This window comes from Diaphorina citri, unplaced genomic scaffold, assembly GCF_000475195.1.
Source record: "Diaphorina citri unplaced genomic scaffold, Diaci psyllid genome assembly version 1.1 scaffold930, whole genome shotgun sequence".
NCBI classification, from domain to species: domain Eukaryota; kingdom Metazoa; phylum Arthropoda; class Insecta; order Hemiptera; family Psyllidae; genus Diaphorina; species Diaphorina citri.
In genome coordinates this window covers 104,469-118,400 of record NW_007378361.1, presented here as the reverse complement: position 1 = coordinate 118,400, position 13,932 = coordinate 104,469, and the positions used below count along the sequence as shown (strand labels likewise).

General features: G+C 39.8%; 1 protein-coding gene across 2 annotated transcripts; it reads right to left on the bottom strand.

Moving 5' to 3' along the window:
* Positions 1 to 267: 267 nt before the first annotated feature.
* LOC108251828 (ragulator complex protein LAMTOR2) lies at positions 268 to 2,480 on the bottom strand. Of its 2 annotated transcripts, none has more exons than XM_017445703.2 (3): positions 2,175 to 2,480; positions 1,642 to 1,804; positions 268 to 717 (listed from the first exon to the last, which is right to left on the bottom strand). In XM_017445703.2, exons 1-3 carry the CDS (start codon positions 2,252 to 2,254, stop codon positions 568 to 570), a joined length of 393 nt encoding a protein of 130 aa, XP_017301192.1. In that variant the 5' UTR covers positions 2,255 to 2,480; the 3' UTR covers positions 268 to 567. The 2 variants fall into 2 exon arrangements, with proteins under 2 accessions (XP_017301192.1, XP_008476175.1); XM_008477953.3 differs by lacking the exon at positions 1,642 to 1,804 and adding an exon at positions 1,091 to 1,253 and having other exon boundaries at positions 2,175 to 2,478.
* Between the last annotated feature and the right edge of the window lie 11,452 nt (positions 2,481 to 13,932).

Genomic DNA, 13,932 nt, shown 5'->3' with positions numbered 1-13,932 from the left:
CTTCCGATCTTAATAATAATAATAAAAAAATAATCAAATCTGTACATTTATTTATTTTTTTTTTAATTAGGTACCTAGGTATTTATTAATAAATTATTTTTTATTGAGATAAATAAACGTTTAAAAATTTTATTTTGTAAAAAACAAAAAAAAAAAATATTTCCAGTTGAAACTGAATGTTCTTGTATACTTTTCTGTCTGCTCAATGATCGGACTTCTTTTTTCCAAAGCTTTTTTTTTTTTTTAAGAGGAAGTTTAGAGGAAACTGTAACTGCTAAGGTCTTACTGTCCCAAAAGCAAAGAGAGACAGGATGGGAGAAAGCCAGCTGTTCCAAGAAAGAACCTTATCTGTTTAGGATAAATTCTGTGCCAGGTGAGAATCAAACCCCCATGTCTGCATTTACAAAGCAGACATGCTACCCTCCAAGCTAAGTAGGCTGACAGGTCTGCCTTTAGATATTTTCACTTGCTATGCAAAGCCAACCTGACAACTGCATACCCGAGCAGAATAACATAATTCAATAGAATATACACATAGACACTGACACCCAACAGGAATCTAATGCATCAGGATGTGTTGACCACTTGCTTGAGAGGGGCTTCTAAATAGGTTGCGAGAGCTTCAGCCTTTGCCCGTAACATTCCAAAGCAGACATTTTCTTTGGCGTACAAACACAGGAGAACGTTGGCTACTTGGGTGATTGCAACTTTGCCATTCTAGAACATAAATAAATAGATAATAATGATATTTTTTAAAAGGTGTGCTGTTTAACTGGTCTTTCTCATTAGTGAATAACTAAATAAGATACTTACTAGTGAACAGTAGGACTTACCCACAACCTAGCTTTTACAAGACAGGTCTACTTGTTGCATTAGTACAGGGGTTGCCAAACTTCAATGGATCAAAGGCTACTCAGATGACCAAGAGACCAGCAAGCTAAATTTTAGTCTTTGAACCAAAAATTTACGCCGTAATGACATATGTAAATCTTTGGTTCCCATTAGAGTGTTTCTCCTTTTGCAAGCTACCACTAGCTCATTATTGGTGAGTTGGTCATCTCTGGACTAGTATATCAGAAAGGAAACTTACACTACATTCCATCAGGACCATTTGCAGGCTATCTTCTTTGAAAGCTGACCTTCCATTCTTCTCAAAAGCTGACCAAATATTACTTGTGATGGCCGCAATGACTGTTCCATCATTATCTTTGTGTCCACTGTATGCCAGCAGTGTTCCTTCGTAGCTCATTAACCTGTAAATGAAACAGAGCAGTGTTTATCGTTAAAAGACTGCTTAGTTGCTGGGAAATGCCTATAGGGCTGTTTTGTCCACTAAGTACATCACCATAGCTTCTTCTTTCACTCTATCTTAGCCAGTTAAGCTTTAAGGGTAGCACATCTACCCTACAAGTGCTAGGTCAAGGGTTTGTTCCCTGCCCAGGGCATATTTAATCAACAGATAAGGTTCATTCTCACAACGGCTGGCTTTCTCCTATCCTGTCTTCCTTCTCTCTTCACTTTTAGGATAAGACTTTAGCAGTTACAGTTCCCTCTTTGAAACCTCTTGGAAAAAAGCCCATTTGATAATAGTGGGCTCTCTTGGGGACCTTCTAGTGCTAGTATATCAGAAAGGAAACTTACACTACATTCCATCAGGACCATTTGCAGGCTATCTTCTTTGAAAGCTGACCGTCCATTCTTCTCGAAAGCTGACCAAATATTACTTGTGATGGCTGCAATGACTGTTCCATCATTATCTTTGTGTCCACTGTACGCCAGCAGTGTTCCTTCGTAACTCATTAACCTGTAAACAAAACAGAGCAGTGTTTATTGTTAAAAGACTGCTTAGTTGCTGGGAAATGCTTAAAGGGCTGTTTTGTCCACTAAGTACATCACCATAGCTTCTTCTTTCATTCTATCTTAGCCAGTTAAGCTTTAAGGTCTACCCTCTAAGTGCTAGAGGTCAAGGGTTTGTTCCCTGCCCAGGGCATATTTAATCAACAGATAAGGTTCATTCTAAGAACAGCTGGCTTCCTCCTATCCTGTCTTCCTTCTCTCTTCACTTTTAGGATAAAACTTTAGCAGTTACAGTTCCCTCTTTGAAACCTCTCGGAAAAAGTTCATTTGATAATAGTGGGCTCTCTTGGGGACCTTCTAGTATGCAATTTACTTACATAGTACTTTGGACTCCCTCTGTGTTCGCCTGTCCCAGAACTTGGGAAAGAACTTTTGGTTTTAACATGGGCTTCAACATTCTGTGTTTGGTAGGGTAGGTTCTTGAACTTCTGTTGTGATAAGCTGAACACTGCTAAGGATTTGATGAAATCTGGTTTGCAAGAAGATACTGTCAACGTATGTTCCCACAGTAAATTGTAAAAGGGCAAATTAGGTAGGAAATTCGGGATAATCGTTATCTTATCAAGTTATCAAATTTATCACTCAGCAAACAAAAATTCAAAATCCACAAATTTTTCAAAAAAACCCAAATCAAAACAAAACTGAAATCAGAATTTTTCAAAAGGGGAAGCTATATAAACCGACACACTCGAGAACCGACCATCGACCCTAGTCCCGACCCAAGAGAGAGAGAGAGAGAGAGCGAGAGAGAGAGAGAGAAAATGCCAATGGATAGAAGACTCCTCAACGGATCCCTGACCATAGCACCCACCGACCCTCGAAGGAAATTCAGAAATTGAGCTTAGTATTTTTTCTGCGATGGTCTACCATCAGCTACCTCAAAAATTTCAAGCGTATCTAAATAAGCAGAAGGTTCCAGGCTCTGTTGTGGACACACTGGTGTGAGGGTCGATGGTCTCAGCGAAGGTCAATGTTCCACGATCGCCGTTGTGAACGGGCACTTGGAATCCAAATTGGACCACCCGAAGTGGCACTTTTTGGAGGAAAATGTCGAGGGGTAAGAAAAAACCGTAGAGAGAAGTAAATCGGTTGGTACTTCCTCAGATTCCATAAAGACCATACAGCACTGTTGGCTAGAGATTATCTAGAACTCTTTACTATTTGATAATACCAAACATTCAAAACTTCTTTCCCAACCACACATTATCAAATATCAACATAACAAAAAAAACAAGTTTTATAAAGTAAACTTCTTCGTGCTTGAATGATGAAGACAAGTTGGGGAAGATATTTGGATTTGGAACATCAAAACTTGAATGCCAAGATTGTAAACAGAGATATTTTTTTATTATTAATTTATTATTTTTCAATATTAAAGATTTCATAGGGGGATATTTATAAAGATTTCATAGAGGGATATTTAAGATTTCATAGAGGGATATTTAAGATTTCATAGAGGGATATTTAAGATCTCATAGAGGGGTATTTAAGATTTCATAGGGGGACATTTAAGATTTCATAGGGGGATATTTAAGATTTCATAGAGGGATATTTAAGATTTCATAGAGGGATATTTAAGATTTCATAGAGGGATATTTAAGATTTCATAGGGGGATATTTAAGATTTCATAGAGGGATATTTAAGATTTCATAGAGGGATATTTAAGATTTCATAGAGGGATATTTAAGATCTCATAGAGGGATATTTAAGATTTCATAGAAGAGAGGAGGACAGGACCGGAGAAAGTCAACTGTTCCGAAATTGAACCCGGGCGAGAATGGAATCTGTGTCTTTACGCTTACAAGAAAGAGGATTGGCGCTACCCTCCACAAGCAAACTACATAGACTGGCAAGTGGCAAGCGGGATTCCAGACCATCGAGTCAGTGCAGCGGCGATAGCACGTTGAATGCACCAGTTTCCAATGGATCACTGAAGGCACAGCAACTTTGTGCGTGGTTGGTATCCGGATGGGTGACCATTTGGGCAATCCAGGGCTGCTACTTTTCCTGGCTCTACTCAGACTGGATAAGGCGTGTGAGGAGGTGTGGGTAGCTTGTCGCCGAATTTAGGGTAAAATCACCATCACTAAAAACCTTAGCAGCGTGACGTGAAAGACCCAACTGGCCAAAACTAATTATGTAGGTAAAAACTAATTATCTAATTATGTAGGTCCAATATACATACCAGAGCAGTAGTGTGGATTTTGACATCTTTGGTAAGTGATAGATAGGGACTTTTGAATGCTTTTTAGATCTTCTCTTTAACTAGGTAGTTGTGCAGTTGAGCTTCGAGATGAAAAAAAAAAAAAAAAAAAAAAAAAACATTTCCGGCCTTTCTGGTCCGATTCTACCAGGAACTCGCGATTGCTACCTTGTGGGTTGAGTCTGCTTCCTGCCAGTTTTTCTGGAGCTTTTGGACCATTCAGGGGTCTATTCTTTTCATTTTTACTTTTTCTATATGATGTATTTATCATTTTTGATTTTTCTATGTGTACCAGTGTACCTATTTATTTCTTAAAGTCTGTTTCCAACAAATAATTAGGACAGACAAACACACACAATACCTACTGCGCCACGGGCCTTTTTGTCGCTTATCTTTATCACTCTTATCAGTAACAAATCAGCACACGGGTCATGTGACTTACAGCTACCTACGGCTGACTGGATTTATATCGGGTTATTTGGATCAAATATTTCGAAAAGATGTTAATAAGAGGAGCGAATTCTTTGTGAGCTCTGTGACAAACCAACCGAGTTACGTCGTTAGGTAGGTACTTACCGGATTTATCCGATTTATAATGAGATTACATTAATGTGTTTGTCTTAAAAAGTGTGCTGTTGAACTGGTCTTTCTCGTTAGTGAATAATTAAATTGTAAGATACTAGTGAACAGTAGGACTTTGAAAAAAAGCTCATAACAACTCCAAAATGTCTCATTACAGGGGAAACTTTTTTTTTTAAAAAAAAGAGGTTTGATAAAGACAACTAACTGTAAAAATGGAGGTCTTTTTGTCCTAAAATCTAAGAGAGATGGAGGACAGGATAGGAGAAATCCAGCTGTTCTGTGAATGAACCTTCTTTTCATCTGACTTTCTCTTTAAGATAGAGTTCACCCAGAAGAATCAAACCCACAACCTAGCATTTACAAGACAGGTCTACTTGTTGCACTAGTTAACAGGGGTTGCCAACCTTCAATGGATCAAAGGCTACTCAGATGACCAAGAGACCAGCAAGCTAAATTTTACTCTTTGAACCAAAAATTTACGCCGTAATGACATATGTAAATCTTTGGTTCCCATTAGAGTGTTTCTCCTTTTTGCAAGCCACGCCCGAGGGACAGAGAGAGAGAGAGAGAGAGAGAGAGAGAGAGAGAGAGAGAGAGAGAGAGAGAGAGAGAAAATGCCAATGGATAGAAGACTCCTCAACGGATCCCTGACCATAGTCCGACCACAGCACCCACCGACCCTCGAAGGAAATTCAGAAATTGAGCTGAGTATTTTTTTCTGCGATGGTCTACCATCAGCTACCTCAAAAATTTCAAGCGTATCTAAATAAGCAGAAGGTTCCAGGCTCTGTTGTGGACACATCACTGGTGGGAGGGTCGATGGTCTCAGCGAAGGTCAATGTTCCATGATCGTCGTTGTGAACGGGCACTTGGAATCCAAATTGGACCACCGGAAGTGGCACTTTTTGGAGGAAAATGTCGAGGGATAAGAAAAAACGGTAGAGGGAAGGGAATCGTGGTACTTCCCCAGATTCCATGAAGAAGAACACACCACTGACTAGAGATTATCTAGAATTCTTACTATTAGGTATGTACCTACTACCTACTATTTGATAATACCAAACATTCAAAACTTCTTTCCCAACCACATTATCAAATATCAACATAACAAAAAACAAGTTTTTTAAAGTAAACTTCTTCGTGCTTGAATGATGAAGACAAGTTGGGGAAGATATTTGGATTTGGAACATCAAAACTTGAATGCCAAGATTGTAAACAGAGATATTTTTTTTATTATTAATTTATTATTTTTCAATATTTAAGATTTCATAGGGGGATATTTAAGATTTCATAGAGGGATATTTAAGATTTCATAAAATACCTAACTGGATTGATACAAGATGTGCAGAAATTTGTTCAGGTGTAACTGGATCATCAGCATTACGTATACCTACATATAAGTAGGTACTACGAGTATATGTAGCATTATCATTATAAAACCACATCATAATGTGGAGTTATGATTTCATTTATGAATTTATGAATAGGTTGGTTTTAATGAATAAGTAGTAGGTAGTAATGAGTGCTAAGTATACTAATGAATGAATTTAAGTTGTGTTATTAAATAGTGAGGCACGACGCGACGAGAAATGTATTTTGTCTCATTCATCTCGTAAAAATGTGACGAATTCTCGTCTCGTGATTTGACGAGAAAAATTGCCATTTTTTGTCTCACAAAGGGCAGAACTCTTCTATAGTAAAGAGTTGACCAGGCACCAGACCCTTTTTCTACATAATATGTAGAAAAAATTTAGGTACCTACATATAACAGTCCGACACTCTTAGATACCTAGCTGCAGTTTTAATTATTAAAACTTAGATACCTAGCTGCAGTTTTAATTATTAAAACTGCAGCTAGGTATCTAATTATAACTTGTAACATTTATAACTCGAGATCCCCATCTCTCACAGTGTGCGCGAAAGTATTTATCTATGCCACCTTCACTGGATACCTACTTGGTACTTGGGTGAGTTAGATCCACTAGGTAACCAAATATCAAATCCTCTTATCCAATTACATTGAGAATCCTCTAAGTCTCATAACAACATTGAATGCTGAAAGTATCACAACTTAAAGTACCAAGTAGCTACTTTATCGTAGATTCGGAAACGGAATAGCCTATCAACTTTATGATTAGACTATCGTTCTTGTTCTTTTTTTTCGTCCCGAAATTGAATGGAGGAGGAACACAGGATAAGAGAAAGCCAGCCGTTCCGAGAACGAACTTTCAATCTACTTGAATAGGTACGATAAAGTTTGTCCCGCCAAGAATTGAACCCACGACCTAGCGTTTACAGGGCAGTCATTAGTTGGATTTTGTTTTCCTGGAGGCTCAATTTTTCCAAGTGATTTTTACAGTTCATAATAATATTAGTGCTTATTTATACTGCTCGAAACACTACCTACGTAGGTACCTACCTATATGATAATAATAGTGCTTATTTTTACTGCTCGCATAGGACTGATAAGTCCCTTTACTCCAGCAGTAGGCTACTACTATTATTGTGGTCAAATTCTCAAATTATATTGAGGATAAAATTCCATACCTCGGCTGGGATTGAACCCACGCCCTCCTGTTTACCAGGCGAGCGCCTTGACCACTGCACCACCGAGGCAGGTCATAAAAGCCACATCACTAGTTAAACGCCACTGAGGTGAAAATATCTAATCCCAATCAGGGGGTTTTCAGAGTTTTTTTCATTTCCTGAAAATTTTAGAAAATGGGTGATAGCTAGTTTTGCTCCTGAGGCGCCGATAAAGCTACCTGTTTTCCTGCATACACTATCACCTTACAACACACTAAGCTACATAGTAGGTGATAACTCTATTACCTACTTGTAAATCTGGTGATGTACTAGCTAAGCACCAGCAAGTACCTGAGTAGGTATAGTACCAACAAGTACTTGCTTCTAACAGTTCTGGACATAACGATAAAACAAAAGTCCAAAGCAAAGTTCAGATTTTGACAGAATTAAAAGTCTCGCAACTTTTCTTTCTCCTCCTCCTCCTTCTTCTTCTTCATCTTCTTCTTCTCTCTGTTCGTCTTCTCTACATCTTCTTCTTCTTCTGCCCCTCTTCCTTTTTGCTCTTCGTTTTCTTCTTCTTCTTCTCCTCCTCCTCCTCCTCCTCCTCCTCCCCTTCTTCTTATAGTTCTTCTCCTCCTCCTCCTCCCCCCCTTCTTCTTCTTCTTTTAGTACACTGTGGCCTTTACGAAGTTCGAAACTTTGACTGAGACAAAGGATAAGCTAGGGCGTTGACCTTTTCAACGAAAGTTTCATGTTCTACAACGAGCTCAATGGTTTTTGTGGAGGGAAAACAAAAATTTTCGGTAAAATTCCAGGGGTGACTAGCAGACCAGCGGTGTGGGTGCTTTTCTGGTAGACGAAAGGGCGCAACGGGCCCCTGACCCCTGATGATCTGAAATCCGCCCCTGATATTCGTCCTAACTCGTGTTTGTTTTTCACCCCAGCTGTCAGGCAATTCATTGACCAGAAGTTTGAGCTTTTACCTGTGTTCACTATTACCTACCTTTTCAGCTTTTATATACCTGTGTTCACTGTTACCTAATTTTATCCGCCCCTGATATTCGTCCTAACTCGTGTTTGTTTTTCACCCCAGCTGTCAGGCAATTCATTGACCAGAAGTTTGAGCTTTTACCTGCGTTCACTATTACCTACCTTTTCAGCTTTTATATACCTGTGTTCACTATTACCTACCTTTTCAGCTTTTATATACCTGTGTTCACTATTACCTACCTTTTCAGCTTTTATATACCTGTGTTCACTATTACCTATAATTTTGGCTTTTATATCGGATTTCGCGATTATGTTCGCGGATTTGGCGATTATGTTCGCGGATTTGGCGATTATGTTCGCGGATTTGGCGAGAGCGTGATTGGAGGTGAGTGGGGCAATTGAAAATATGGTCCACGGTTAGGGTATCACCGCACCCGCAGGTGGGTCGAGGGTCTCTCTTGAATGTTTGTTTGTTTGGGTCAAATCTTGTAACTAAAATTTGGGCCACTTCCACTGGTCCGATTGACCTAAATTTTGGGTAAGTTATTTTCTATCGCGCACCTACGATTTTATAATAGGGGGCACCTAGCACCTTTTTGACTTGGATCAAACCCAATTTGTATTGAAATATGTAGGTACGGTACCTATGTATATTACATGTACAGTAAAATCCGCATTAGAATGACTTATGTAGCGTAGACTCACAGGTGGGCCAATAAATGGTACGTTTTTTAGGTGGGCGAATAAATGGTACACTTACCCTACCTATGTTATTTACCTAGTTATGTATATAGGTATCTAGTAAGGTAACGGTAGGTAAGTTTGGACAAGTGACATATTGAGCTTTGGAAGGTTATTGAGCTTTGGTTTTGACAAATTTAAACAAGTTAAGAACAAATTCTGATTTATAGAGGTACCTAATTTTAAAGTTAAAAAACGCGTCCCGAATATTTTCTGGAACAAAAACGGAAATTCGGGACAAAACGCCCCAAAATGAAAAACTGAATGGGACGCCGGGATACCCCCTGAAATTCGGGACTGTCCCGGCCAATTCGGGACGTTTGGCAAGCCTACTAATAGTTAGCTTGGACGGCACCGTCTGCCTCTTGAGCGCTAGGTCGTTGGTTCGATTCCCACCCGAGGCAGATTTTATCCTGAAAAAAATAAGGTTCACTCTCGGAACAGCTTGTCGTCCTTCTGTCTTCGATAAGAGCGCCACTGTTACAGGGAAAGCAATGTTAATTGTGTTGAGCATTAAATGCTTGTCACAAATGTCCTTCCTCGCTTGATAAACAACGCTAAATTTAATGACTTGACTTGGACTCGAACCACCAACCTCCAGATCCAGAGTCCACGGTGCTAACCACTACACCACTGGGGTTGGTCGCCACTGTTACGGTTCCCGCCATCAAATTTCTATTTTTTCAAGAGGTTAAAAAAGTCCGAAAACACACGTTCTCGTTAGTAGGTGCGGCCTAGTGCTTACAAGGCAGACGCACTACCAACTAAGCTAACTAGGCTGGCTAACTTTTTTCTCTGATCAGCAATCTCGATTCTCGTTGGAGCCTTGAGAAACTAATGTTTACACCCATGGAAGTATAAGGAGCCCTGCACACGTTCAGAGCATGCATGTCACGCAAGCATGAATGTGTGTGGCGGGCATAGGGATCCCTTCACACGATGAGAGTCCTTCGGCTGCAGTCCATTGTCCCATCAGTGTCCGATCTAAATATACAGGGTGGTTCGTGATTTGCGAACCAGGCTTATATCTCAGAAACGGCTGGGAATTAAGGAATGAAATAAACGGCATCATGTAGATGAAATTTTGATGATTAAAATGGCTTTTTTAAAATTTGCAATTTTTTTTTTCAGATCGTAAGACAAGCTTTTCTTTACATAGGTGATATCGATGGATGGGTAAACCAATACCATATTCAACAACATGTACCTATGTATAATATGCTTACACCAGTGCTTCTCAAACTGTGTGCCGCGGAGAGATGGGCGTCTTGACAAGTGTGCCGCGGTAGCGACAACTTTGAGAAGCACTGGCTTACACCAACGTGCAACATTCAGAAGGTATTTTAGTCATGTTTACCTCAAACTTCAACATCGCGTGATGAGTGGACATAAAGTTTGAAAACACATCGTTTAATCAGTTAGCAAATATTACGAAGAGGGAGGAGACATGAGAAAGGGAAAATTCGAAGAAGAGGAGAGAGAAGACGAAGAAGAAGAAAAAAAAAGAAGAAGGAGGAGGAGAAGAAGAAGAAGAAGAAGAAGAAGAAGGAGAAGAACAAGAAGGAGGAGGAGAGGAAGAAGAAGAAGAGAAGGAGAAAAATGAAAGGGATGAAGAACAGGAGAGAGAAGACGAAGAAGAAAAAGAAGGAGAACAACAAAAATAAAAAGAAGGAGAAAGAAATGGAGAAGAAGAAGAAGAAGAGAGAAAAGGAAGTGAAAACCCGTAAAAACCACAACCTATTAACCACCAAAGTGGAGTTTCCTTTTACAGAAATTAGGTTACGTAAGTACCTCTATGTACCAGGGATTTCCAACTTTCCATGTGTATGCAGGCCACATACTACATTGGCAGGTACTTCGGGGGCCACATACACAGAGGAAAAGGCCCGTATTGAGTATTTTCTTGAGGGGAGGGGGTGGATGCTCCACATTTTTGGAGTCCTCCCCATAGTAAAAGAGCAAAAATGAAGCCCGAGGAGGCCACCGTAAAAGCTTCGCGGGCCACAAAAATGGTCTGGCGAAAAACTTGTGGCCCGCGGGCCGCTCGATGGTTGGAAATCGCTGCTTAAAACCTACTTACGTTTTCTCCATCGGGAAATTGTGGAAAAATAACAAATCGAGGGTAAATATGTATACCCACAGCTACCCACCTATACAAAATGTAGATATATATTTTTTCTTCTTCAACAAATTGGATAGTGACTGAACGAGTAATAAGATGGTGGATCTATACGAGCATGTCCCACGTCCAATAATATTAGTGGAACTGCGAGAGAAAATTTAATGACTAAATTGAGACCAATTTTATCACCCAGATGAATGCCATTATATGCCATATAGCTATTCAGTTGATAGATCACATAATCAGGAAAAACAATAAAAAAATATATCTAGGTAGGTACCTAATAAAAATAACTACCTAATAAAATAATAATAATACCCAAGAAAAGAAATCAATTCGCCAGTTGATCGAGCATTTCGCAAATACCAGATTGTGGAGTGGTGATTTTTTTCCTCTTTTGAGAAATTTTCGGGGATTGAGCTGAAATACCTATAATAATAATTGAGGGGTTTAACGCAAAACCACTTGGAGGCCATAAGACTTAGGTACATAGGTACGGGGATTGAGCTGAAATACCTATAATAATAATTGAGGGGTTTAACGCAAAACCACTTGGAGGCCATAAGACTTAGGTACATAGGTATGTTATAAGTTGTTTTGCGTCAAATTCCTCAATTAATAATAATAAACTATACAAACATAATACATAATTATGTATTTAAATACAAATGTATTTACGAGTACATAGGTATGTACGTAGGTAAGTTTTATAGTTTTCTGTAAAATCCAGACAACAGTAACGACATCTACTGAGTAGGTGATTTATTCTTTGAATTTATTGATCAGTAGCATGATCATCTTGACCTACATAACTAAATAACTATTAGGTAAGTAGAATAGAACAGGGCTGTATTTAGGGGCGCGAGGGGGCCCGGACCATCCCCCCTTGGGCTTCATTTTGACACCTTTATTGTGGGCTGATCTCCGAAAATTTGGAGCAGAAAGCGGGAGTGAAGGGTTCCCACGAGCCGGAGTGAACTCGGGGGAAAAAAAGGTCAACGGTGGTGAATTCGTTATCTCTCATCAGAACAACTGTCCAAGCAACTTGGTCAGGTTACCCTGTACGTGTGTGGTCGGCCTATGAGTTTTCTTCTTTTTCTTTGCCTTTTCCCGGGCATAGACAGGGTCGGCGTTTTTCGTCAGCCTCTCAATCAGCCCTAACTAGGGCGATTGCTTTGACATTTGATTTTGGCTACAAATTTTACGAGTGGATGCCCTTCGCACTCAACCTTTGCCATGTCTTTAGCAACGAAAATTCAGGCTGGTATCCTCCCTGCTTAAATTCCCCCAGCCAGCCAGAGGTCGGCCTACGAGTGATCTTGATAGTAAAATTGGAAATACCTAGACCAAGAGTCTGTAAATCTATGTCAGCCCATGTAGAGTGGAAATCATTACGAGTGGATGCCCTTCGCACTCAACCTTTGCCATGTCTTTAGCAACGAAAATTCAGGCTGGTATCCTCCCTGCTTAAATTCCCCCCGCCAGCCAGAGGTCGGCCTATGAGTGATCTTGATAGTAAAATTGGAAATAGACCAAGAGTCTGTAAATCTATGTCAGCCCATGTAGAGTGGAAATCGGAAAACCCGTTTTGAATGCGTTTGTTTGAGAACCTAATGATCCGTGCAATCCGTTCAATGTCATGAGGACGCGTTTCGTTACGGTTAATACGCTGAATACGGTGATGTATAAATCATGTGTGACATACATTCATTGGGTATACAGTGATGTATGATTATTTGAGAACCTAATGATCCGTGCAATCCGTTCAATGTCATGAGGACGCGTTTCGTTACGGTTAATACGCTGAATACGGTGATGTATAAGTATAAATCATGTGTGACATACATTCATTGGGTATACAGTGATGTATGATGGACCCAAGAGCCCTGCTGAATAAAGGGAACATCCAAAGACCTTGTTTAGACTGCGGGAGTAAAGGGACTTTTCAGTCTTAATTTGGCGGGATGAACAAGGTATATTCTATTCTATTTTCTTTTCAGATCGACGAGGTGATAGGTATGTTGTCGAGGCAGTATGGACGGTTCAGTCGACATCGATCGACGGCCGGTCCACTATGTGTGGACACACCTACAGACGATGTCTATCGCCCTATCCATACCCCAGCAGGATAAACAAGGTGTTCTAAATATTCATACATATGGGTACATAAATTACCGACATGAGAGAGATACCTACAATTTTACCTGTTAAAAAAACAGACAGACCAAAATAGAGTCTTGGACGATTTCCAACATTATCAAGATCCTCGATCGGTCTAATCGGTCAATTAGAGTGGTTTTCCATCATAGGTATTCCCCTACATAAATAGACTAGCTCCAATTTTATTGCCAAGATCGCTCTCGTACCTATATCTTACAATATCTAGGTACCAACTGATTCCCTGTTGATCCAAGTATCAGCATAGGACCTCGTATATGGTCATATTCATCGTCCAATATGTCCAACACTCTATCCACTAGCACTATCATCAGATACTCTGATATCAGTATTTATAGATATACCTATAGTGATTCTAGTGAAATACGTGCTAATGAAGTCACCGTCTAAGTTACCGACTATGTTCCAATGGTTTGGTGCAGTTCGCGGATTTGGCGATTATGTTCGCGGATTTGCCGATTATGTTCGCGGATTTCGCGATTTTGTTCGCGGATTTGGTTCCAATGGTTTGGTGCAGCATGATACAAGTACGTGACATACAGACCTCGAGGAAAACAAAGTATAAAGACGCTGATAACGTGAAATGGAGGAGTTGCAAATGGGTAAAAAATATAAATAAATGGTCAATTCCTACGTAAAAAGAAGTGAAAAATTTTGGCGATTATGTTCGCGGATTTGGCGATTATGTTCGCGGATTTGGCGATTATGTTCGCGGATTTCGTGATTATGTTG

Excerpts from the sequence above, each read along its gene's own strand:
- LOC108251828 (XM_017445703.2), bottom strand. The coding sequence starts at position 2,254 with ATGTTGAAGCCCATGTTAAAACCAAAAGTTCTTTCCCAAGTTCTGGGA. Across the intron at positions 1,805-2,174 it reads GAGGGAGTCCAAAGTACTAT|GTTAATGAGTTACGAAGGAA; the intron begins GTAAGTAAATTG and ends TTTTGTTTACAG. Across the intron at positions 718-1,641 it reads TGGTCCTGATGGAATGTAGT|AATGGCAAAGTTGCAATCAC; the intron begins GTAAGTTTCCTT and ends TTTATGTTCTAG.